Here is a 10,635-nt window from a genome sequence, read left to right on the forward strand (position 1 = left end):
CAAAAACAGACTGGATAATACTGATATACTGTTGCTGTGCTCTAATGCTAGAATCTGGGCAAATAAAAACAAAGGCAGACAAGAGAACTCCAAAGAAATTTGATGGCAGGGGGTGGCAGATGGGGAACCCACAAAGGACAAAATAGGAGCTTGCCTGTACTCATCTCTTCCTGCTCTAAAATAGTGATCCATTATGGGGAGGGTTATTTAAAAGCTTGATTACTTTAATATTACAACAAAAAGTGGAAACTGGATTAAATATGAACTTTCTGGCATGTATGTATAGTACAGTCTATGGATTTGTTACAATCTTTTCCCCTGAATGTGGTCAAAAGCACAGAAGATCTCATTGACATGCAAGGTCTTTTTCTATGACGGTGCTCCTACACAACCCCTGTAGCAGCCTGATTTCAGAAACACAAGCAGACTGCAAAGGGCTGATTGCTGTGTATTCCGTATGCACATGCTTTTGTAACTGTTACAGCTGTACACAGGCCTGATCCTCCTCTCACTAGTTTTACACTGTTGTAACTTCATAAGTGACATAAATACTAACTAGTACTGTTATTAACACTTTGCTTAAGTGCAAGAGAATCCTATAGATTCCCAGTCACAAGTCACTCTCCCCAGGATACACCAGATAAGATGTTGAATTGAGAACAACCCAAATGGATCTGTCTAATAGCAAAATCTGATCTGTACAGTTTTGCCCTTAGTAAGAAAATATTTGCAGAAATCCCATAATCTGATTTTAAACACTCAATTCATTTCTGGAAGATGAGCTACTGTACTGTAATGTAAATCAGGACCATGTATACAGTTACATGCCACAAGGGGCCACAACAGTGGTTCCCTTAACGCACCCAGCAATATTGTTAATCTATCCAACTATACTCTTAGCCCAGCAGAAGAATGGACAGTGGGGTGGGAGGAGGTATTGTTTCATGATCTCTGTGTGTATATAAAGTCTGCTGCAGTTTCCACGGTATACATCTGATGAAGTGAGCTGTAGCTCACGAAAGCTCATGCTCAAATAAATTGGTTAGTCTCTAAGGTGCTACAAGTACTCCTTTTCTTTTTGCGAATACAGACTAACACGGCTGTTACTCTGAAACCTGTCCTATCTCGGGGCCTCTCCTTCTGCCCCTCCACCCCCACGAACATGATACAGTTCTGTGGTGACCTAGAATCCTATTTTCGACGTCTCCAACTCAAGGAATATTTCCAACACACCTCTGAACAACATACTAACCCACAGAGACCTTCCTACCAAGACTACAAAAAGAAGGATTCTGGGTGGACTCCTCCTGAAGGTCGAAACAACAGACTGGATTTCTACATAGAGTGCTTCTGCCGACGTGCACGGGCTGAAATCGTGGAAAAGCAGCATCACTTGCCCCATAACCTCAGCCGTGCAGAAACACAATGCCATCCACAGCCTCAGAAACAACCCTGACATCCTAATCAAAAAGGCTGACAAAGGAGGTGCTGTCGTCATCAAGAATAGGTCGGAATATGAACAAGAGGCTGCTAGGCAGCTCTCCAACACCACTTTCTACAAGCCATTACCCTCTGATCCCACTGAGGGTTACCAAAAGAAACTACACCATTTGCTCAGGAAACTCCCTGAAAAAGCACAAGAACAAATCTGCACAGACACACTCCTGGAACCCCAACCTGGGGTATTCTATCTTTGAGACACCACTGACTTTCTGAGGAAACTACAGTCCATCGGTGATCTTCCTGAAAACACCATCCTGGCCACTATGGATGTAGAAGCCCTCTACACCAACATTCCACACAAAGATGGACTACAAGCCGTCAGGAACAGTATCCCCGATAATGTCATGACAAACCTGGTGGCTGAACTTTGTGACTTTGTCCTCACCCATAATTATTTTACATTCGGGGACAATGTATACCTTCAAATCAGCGGCTCTGCTATGGGTACCCGCATGGCCCCACAGTATGCCAACATTTTTATGGCTGACTTAGAACAACGCTTCCTCAGCTCTCGTCCCCTAATGCCCCTACTCTACTTGCGCTACATTGATGACATCTTCATCATCTGGACCCATGGCAAAGAAGCCCTTGAGGAATTCCACCATGATTTCAACAATTTCCATCCCACCATCAACCTCAGCCTGGACCAGTCCACACAAGAGATCCACTTCCTGGACACTACGGTGCTAAAAAGCAATGGTCACATAAACACCACCCTATACCGGAAACCTACTGAACGCTATTCCTACCTACATGCCTCCAGCTTTCATCCAGACCACACCACACGATCCATTGTCTACAGCCAAGCTCTACGATACAATCGCATTTGCGCCAACCTCTCAGACAGAGACAAACACCTACAAGATCTCTATCAAGCATTCTTACAACTACAATACCCACCTGCTGAAGTGAAGAAACAGATTGACAGAGCCAGAATAGTACCCAGAAGTCACCTACTACAGGACAGGCCCCACAAAGAAAATAACAGAACGCCACTAGCCATCACCTTCAGCCCCCAACTAAAACCTCTCCAACGCATCATCAAGGATTTACAACCTATCCTGAAGGATGACCCATTACTCTCATAGATCTTGGGAGACAGGTCAGTCCTTGCTTACAGACAACCCCCCAACCTGAAGCAAATACTCACCAGCAACTACTAACCCAGGAACCTATCCTTGCAACAAAGCCCGTTGCCAACTGTGTCCACATATCTATGCAGGGGACACCATCAGAGGGCCTAATCACATCAGCCACACTATCAGAGGCTCGTTCACCAGCACATCTACCAATGTGATATATGCCATCATGTGCCAGCAATGCCCCTCTGCCATGTACATTGGCCAAACCAGACAGTCTCTACGTAAAAGAATAAATGGACACAAATCAGACGTCAAGAATTATAACATTCAAAAACCAGTTGGAGAACACTTCAATCTCTTTGGTCACTCGATTACAGACCTAAAAGTTGCAATTCTTCAACAAAAAAACTTCAAAAACAGACTCCAACGAGAGACTGCTGAATTGGAATTAATTTGCAAACTGGATACAATTAACTTAGGCTTGAATAGAGACTGGGAGTGGATGGGTCATTACACAAAGTAAAACTATTTCCCCATGTTTATTCCCCACCTCCACCTCCCACTGTTCCTCAGACGTTCTTGTCAACTGCTGGAAATGGCCCACCTTCATTATCACTACAAAAGGTTCCTTCTCCCTTCCCCCCTCCCCCCCCCCCCCCGCTCTCCTGCTGGTAATAGCTCACCTTAAGTGATCACTCTCTTGTTACAGTGTGTATGGTAACACCCATTGTTTCATGTTCTCTATGTATATAAATCTCCCCACTGTATTTTCCACTGAATGCATCCGATGAAGTGAGCTGTAGCTCACGAAAGCTTATGCTCAAATAAATTTCTTAGTCTCTAAGGTGCCACAAGTACTCCTTTTCTTTTTGTGTATACACTAAAGTTTTCTTTAGGGAGATACCAATAAAATGTAGCCTATCCTGTCTCACTGAGGATCCTTATGTTTCAGACCCTCTGGAGAAATGGGAGATGGTGCCAATGCTTGTATGCCAACCTGTAATCAGACATGGGAAGGACACACTCTTGCATGCACAATGGCTACATGAGTGAGAAATCTCACCAATGTCTAAATGCCACCCCACAGGATAAGCTAGACAATACTCAGAAATCTGGGACGTCTTCCTCGGCCATATAAAGTCTACTGAAGATGATACAACAAGAGGCATCACCACAAAGTGGCAAATTGTTACATATCCACACACTAAAATGCTGGTTCATATGCATGCCAGTGCCAACTGTTCCCTCTAGTTTTATAGCAGACCTTTGGTCACTGTATATTATAGTTAAGGTTGCAAAACAGCTTCCATTATAACCATCTGTTCGCATAACTTCTAAAACATTCACCGTTGGGGCTGATACTTTTCATGTGTGCCTATGACCCAGATTATTTTTTAAGATTGAGCAAAATATTTAACATTTTTGTGTTCAATAAAAGTAAAAATCTGGTTTCCCCTTTGTAAAGAAGTTTCTAAGAACAGACAAACTGGGCATGAAAATATTCTTCACTGAGGACAAGAGCCTTCGCTTTGGTGTGAAAGACATCCGCTTGTGTCTCAGAGCGTGATGAGCCTTGGAAACCTGCAGCTGAGCACATGCAACAGAACATTTTCATTAACTTGTGTGCACACCGTGAGACCTCCACTGTGCATGAATATACCTCTGGGATGAACACACGTTCCATTTAGAGTCCAAGACAGTTTGTAGGGTTGGCCAGGATGCTATTGTTGCATTTCAATTTACACTGTGATCATCAGATACCTATCACCTTGGTATATAGCCAACCCTTCCACAGAAGCAATTAAGAAACAGGATAAGACACTTGATGGACAGATGCCAGTTCTGCAGGACCTGTTTTGCTCACAGTTCATAGAATCATAGAATCATAGAATATCAGGGTTGGAAGGGACCCCAGAAGGTCATCTAGTCCAACCCCCTGCTCGAAGCAGGACCAATTCCCAGTTAAATCATCCCAGCCAGGGCTTTGTCAAGCCTGACCTTAAAAACCTCTAAGGAAGGAGATTCTACCACCTCCCTAGGTAACGCATTCCAGTGTTTCACCACCCTCATAGTGAAAAAGTTTTTCCTAATATCCAATCTAAACCTCCCCCACTGCAACTTGAGACCATTACTCCTCGTTCTGTCATCTGCTACCACTAAGAACAGTCTAGAGCCATCCTCTTTGGAACCTCCTTTCAGGTAGTTGAAAGCAGCTATCAAATCCCCCCTCATTCTTCTCTTCTGCAGACTAAGGGTATGTCTACACTACGGAATAAGGTCGAATTTATAGAAGTCGGTTTTTTAGAAATCGGTTTTATAAATTCGAGTGTGTGTGTCCCCACAGTAAATGCTCTAAGTGCATTAAGTGCATTAACTCGGCGGAGCGCTTCCACAGTACCGAGGCAAGCGTCGACTTCCGGAGCGTTGCACTGTGGGTAGCTATCCCACAGTTCCCGCAGTCTCCGCTGCCCATTGGAATTCTGGGTTGAGATCCCAATGCCTGATGGGGCTAAAACATTGTCGCGGGTGGTTCTGGGTACATATCGTCAGCCTCCCGTTCCCTCCCTCCCCCCGTGAAAGCAAGGGCAGACAATCATTTCGCGCCTTTTTTCCTGAGTTACCTGTGCAGACGCCATACCATGGCAAGCATGGAGCCCGCTCAGGTAACCGTCACCCTATGTCTCCTGGGTGCTGGCAGACGCGGTACGGCATTGCTACACAGTAGCAGCAACCCCTTGCCTTGTGGCAGCAGACGGTACAGTACGACTGGTAGCCGTCATCGTCATGTCTGAGGTGCTCCTGGTCGCCTCTGTGAGGTCGATCAGGAGCGCCTGGGCAGACATGGGCACAGGGACTAAATTTGGAGTGACTTGACCAGGTCATTCTCTTTAGTCCTGCAGTCAGTCCTATTGAACCGTCTTATGGTGAGCGGGCAGGCGATACGGACTGCTAGCAGTCGTGCTGTACCATCTTCTGCCGAGCAGTCATGAGATGTGGATGGCATGCAGTCCGTCTGCTGCCAGCCAAAGATGTAAAAGATAGATGGAGTGGGTCAAAACAAGAAATAGACCAGATTTGTTTTGTACTCATTTGCTTCCCCCCCCTCCCCTGTCTAGGGGACTCATTCTTCTAGATCACACTGCAGTCAAGGTGCAGCGAGGTAAATCTAGCCATGTATCAATCAGAGGCCAGGCTAACCTTCTTGCTCCAATAAGGACAATAACTTAGGTGCACCATTTCTTATTGGAACCCTCTGTGAAGTCCTGCCTGAAATACTCCTTGATGTAAAGCCACCCCCTTTGTTGATTTTAGCTCCCTGAAGCCAACCCTGTAAGCGCCCCTCCCAGCGTCAGAGCAATGGCAAACAATCGGGCATCTGAGAGTGCTGTCCAGAGCAGTCACAATGGAGCGCTCTGATGGGGCTAAAACATTGTCGCGGGTGGTTCTGGGTACGTGTCGTCAGGCCCCCGTTCCCTCCCTCCCTCCGTGAAAGCAAGGGCAGACAATCATTTCGCGCCTTTTTTCCTGAGTTACCTGTGCAGACGCCATACCACAGCAAGCATGGAGCCCGCTCAGGTAACCGTCACCCTATGTCTCCTGGGTGCTGGCAGACGCGGTACGGCTTTGCTGCACAGTAGCAGCAACCCCTTGCCTTCTGGCAGCAGACGGTGCAATACGACTGGTAGTCGTCCTCATCGTGTCCGAGGTGCTCCTGGCCGCGTCGGCTGGGAGCGCCTGGGCAGACATGGGCGCAGGGACTAAATTTGGAGTGACTTGACCAGGTCATTCTCTTTAGTCCTGCAGTCAGTCCTATTGAACCATCTTATGGTGAGCAGGCAGGCGATACGGACTGCTAGCAGTCGTACTGTACCATCTTCTGCCAGGCAGGCAAGAGATGAGGATTGCTAGCAGTCGTATTGCACCATCTTCTGCCAGGCAGGCAAGAGATGGGGATGGCTAGCAGGCGTACTGTACCATCTTCTGCCAAGCAGCCATGAGATGTGGATGGCATGCAGTCCTTCTGCACCGTCTGCTGCCAGCCAAAGATGTAAAAGATAGATGGAGTGGGTCAAAACAAGAAATAGACCAGATTTGTTTTGTACTCATTTGCCTCCTCCCCTGTCTAGGGGACTCATTCCTCTAGGTCACACTGCAGTCACTCACAGAGAAGGTGCAGCGAGGTAAATCTAGCCATGTATCAATCAGAGGCCAGGCTAACCTCCTTGTTCCAATAACAACGATAACTTAGGTGCACCATTTCTTATTGGAACCCTCCGTGCAGTCCTGCCTGAAATACTCCTTGATGTACAGGCACCCCCTTTGTTGATTTTAGCTCCCTGAAGCCAACCCTGTAAGCCGTGTCGTCAGTCGCCCCTCCCTCCGTCAGAGCAACGGCAGACAATCGTTCCGCGCCTTTTTTCTGTGCGGACGCCATACCACGGCAAGCATGGAGCCCGCTCAGCTCACTTTGGCAATTAGGAGCACATTAACCACCACACGCATTATTCAGCAGTATATGCAGCACCAGAACCTGGCAACGCGATACCGGGCGAGGAGGCGACGTCAGCGCGGTCCCGTGAGTGATCAGGACATGGACACAGATTTCTCTGAAAGCATGGGCCCTGCCAATGCATGCATCATGGTGCTAATGGGGCAGGTTCATGCTGTGGAACGCCGATTCTGGGCTCGGGAAACAAGCACAGACTGGTGGGACCGCATAGTGTTGCAGGTCTGGGACGATTCCCAGTGGCTACGAAACTTTCGCATGCGTAAGGGCACTTTCATGGAACTTTGTGACTTGCTTTCCCCTGTCCTGAAGCGCATGAATACCAAGATGAGAGCAGCCCTCACAGTTGAGAAGCGAGTGGCGATAGCCCTGTGGAAGCTTGCAACGCCAGACAGCTACCGGTCAGTTGGGAATCAATTTGGAGTGGGCAAATCTACTGTGGGGGCTGCTGTGATGCAAGTAGCCCACGCAATCAAAGATCTGCTGATATCAAGGGTAGTGACCCTGGGAAATGTGCAGGTCATAGTGGATGGCTTTGCTGCAATGGGATTCCCTAACTGTGGTGGGGCTATAGATGGAACCCATATCCCTATCTTGGCACCGGAGCACCAAGCCGCCGAGTACATAAACCGCAAGGGGTACTTTTCAATAGTGCTGCAAGCTCTGGTGGATCACAAGGGACGTTTCACCAACATCAACGTGGGATGGCCGGGAAAGGTGCATGATGCTCGCATCTTCAGGAACTCTGGTCTGTTTCAAAAGCTGCAGGAAGGGACTTTATTCCCAGACCAGAAAATAACTGTTGGGGATGTTGAAATGCCTATATGTATCCTTGGGGACCCAGCCTACCCCTTAATGCCATGGCTCATGAAGCCGTACACAGGCAGCCTGGACAGTGGTCAGGAGCTGTTCAACTACAGGCTGAGCAAGTGCAGAATGGTGGTAGAATGTGCATTTGGACGTTTAAAGGCGCGCTGGCGCAGTTTATTGACTCGCTTAGACCTCAGCGAAACCAATATTCCCACTGTTATTACTGCTTGCTGTGTGCTCCACAATATCTGTGAGAGTAAGGGGGAGACGTTTATGGCGGGGTGGGAGGTTGAGGCAAATCGCCTGGCTGCTGGTTACGCGCAGCCAGACACCAGGGCGGTTAGAAGAGCACAGGAGGGCGCGGTACGCATCAGAGAAGCTTTGAAAAACAGTTTCATGACTGGCCAGGCTACGGTGTAAAAGTTCTGTTTGTTTCTCCTTGATGAACCCCCCCGCCCCTTGGTTCACTCTACTTCCCTGTAAGCTAACCACCCTCCCCTCCTCCCTTTAATCATTGCTTGCAGAGCCAATAAAGTCATTGCTGCTTCACAGTCATGCATTCGTTATTCATTCATCACACAAACAGGGGGATGACTACCAAGGTATCCCAGGAGGGGTGGTGGAGGAGGGAAGGAAAATGCCACACAGCACTTTAAGCACAGCACTTTAAAAGTTTACAACTTTAAAATTTATTGAATGACAGCCTTCTTTTTTTTGGGCAATCCTCTGTGGGGGAGTGGCTGGTTGGCCGGAGGCCTCCCCACCGTGTTCTTGGGCGTCTGGGTGTGGAGGCTATGGAACTTGGGGAGGAGGGCGGTTGGTTACAGAGGGGCTGCAGTGGCAGTCTGTGCTCCAGCTGCCTTTGCTGCAGCTCAACCATACACTGGAGCATACTGGTTTGGTCCTGCAGCAGCCTCAGCATTGAATCCTGCCTCCTCTCATCACGCTGCCGCCACCTTTGAGCTTCAGCCCTGTCTTCAGCCCGCCACTTACTCTCTTCAGCCCGCCACTTACTCTCTTCAGCCCTCCACCTCTCCTCCCGGTCATTTTGTGCTTTCCTGCACTCTGACATTATTTGCCTCCACGCATTCGTCTGTGCTCTGTCAGTGTGGGAGGACAGCATGAGCTCGGAGAACATTTCATCGCGAGTGCGTTTTTTTTTCTTTCTAAGCTTCACTAGCCTCTGGGAAGGAGAAGATCCTGTGATCATTGAAACACATGCAGCTGGTGGAGAAAAAAAAAGGGACAGCGGTATTTAAAAAGACACATTTTATAAAACAGTGGCTACACTCTTTCAGGGTAAACCTTGAAAGTTAACATTACATACATAGCACATGTGCTTTCGTTACAAGGTCGCATTTTGCCTCCTCCCACCGCGTGAACGGATTTTGGTTGAATGCCAGCAAACATACACTGCAATGCTTTGTTCTACAGTGATTCCCCAGTACGTGTTGCTGGCCTGGAGTGGTAAAGTGTCCTACCATGAAGGACGAAATAAGGCTGCCCTCCCCAGAAACCTTTTGCAAAGGCAGAACCGCAAATGCCAGGGCAAAGTAATCCTTTCACATGCTTGCTTTTAAACCATGTATAGCATTTTAAAAGGTACACTCACCAGAGGTCCCTTCTCCGCCTGCTGAGTCCAGGAGGCAGCCTTGGGTGGGTTCGGGGGGTACTGGCTCCAGGTCTAGGGTGAGAAACAGTTCCTGGCTGTCGGGAAAACCGGTTTCTCCGCTTGCTTGCTGTGAGCTATCTACAACCTCCTCCTCATCATCTTCTTCGTCCCCAAAACCTACTTCTGTATTGCCTCCATCTCCATTGAAGGAGTCAAACAACACGGCTGGGGTAGTGGTGGCTGAACCCCCTAAAATGGCATGCAGCTCATCATAGAAGCGGCATGTTTGGGGCTCTGACCCAGAGCGGCCGTTCGCCTCTCTGGTTTTCTGGTAGGCTTGCCTCAGCTCCTTCAGTTTCACGCGGCACTGCTTCGGGTCCCTGTTATGGCCTCTGTCCTTCATGCCCTGGGAGATTTTCAGAAAGGTTTTGGCATTTCGAAAACTGGAACGGAGTTCTGATAGCACGGATTCCTCTCCCCAAACAGCGATCAGATCCCGTACCTCCCGTTCAGTCCATGCTGGAGCTCTTTTGCGATTCTGGGACTCCATCATGGTCACCTCTGCTGATGAGCTCTGCATGGTCACCTGCAGCTTGCCACGCTGGCCAAACAGGAAATGAGATTCAAAAGTTCGCGGTTCTTTTCCTGTCTACCTGGCCAGTGCATCTGAGTTGAGAGCGCTGTCCAGAGCGGTCAGAATGGAGCACTCTGGGATAGCTCCCGGAGGCCAATACCATCGAATTGTGTCCACAGTACCCCAAATTCGAGCCGGCAAGGTCGATTTAAGCGCTAATCCACTTGTCAGGGGTGGAGTAAGGAAATCGATTTTAAGAGCCCTTTAAGTCGAAATAAAGGGCTTCATTGTGTGGACGGGTGCAGGTTTAAATCGATTTAACGCTGCTAAATTCGATCTAAAGTCCTAGTGTAGACCAGGGCTAAGCAATCCCAGCTCCCTCAGCCTCTCCTCATAAGTCATGTGTTCCAGACCCCTAATCATTTTTGTTGCCCTTCGCTGGACTCTCTCCAATTTATCCACATCCTTCTTATAGTGTGGGGCCCAAAACTGGACACAGTACTCCAGATGAGGCCTCACCAATGTCGAATAGAGGGGAACGATCACG

The 10,635-nt window shown here is 48.2% G+C and overlaps 1 protein-coding gene across 1 annotated transcript; it reads right to left on the reverse strand.

Annotated features, from left to right (window-relative positions):
• Positions 1-8,567: 8,567 nt before the first annotated feature.
• Positions 8,568-10,355, reverse strand: LOC142070665 (uncharacterized). Its single transcript, XM_075124563.1, has 2 exons — positions 9,515-10,355; positions 8,568-9,126 (listed from the first exon to the last, which is right to left on the reverse strand). Exons 1-2 carry the CDS (start codon positions 10,092-10,094, stop codon positions 8,585-8,587), a joined length of 1,122 nt encoding a protein of 373 aa, XP_074980664.1. The 5' UTR covers positions 10,095-10,355; the 3' UTR covers positions 8,568-8,584.
• Positions 10,356-10,635: the final 280 nt, after the last annotated feature.

Source organism: Caretta caretta, chromosome 1 (genome assembly GCF_965140235.1).
Source record: "Caretta caretta isolate rCarCar2 chromosome 1, rCarCar1.hap1, whole genome shotgun sequence".
In the NCBI taxonomy this organism is placed as follows: domain Eukaryota; kingdom Metazoa; phylum Chordata; order Testudines; family Cheloniidae; genus Caretta; species Caretta caretta.

Bases quoted from the DNA above. Each gene is read 5' to 3' on its own strand.
- LOC142070665 (XM_075124563.1), bottom strand. From the start codon at position 10,094: ATGCAGAGCTCATCAGCAGAGGTGACCATGATGGAGTCCCAGAATCGC. The intron at 9,127-9,514 runs GTGAGTGTACCT...TTTCTCCACCAG, and splicing joins AGGCGGAGAAGGGACCTCTG to CTGCATGTGTTTCAATGATC.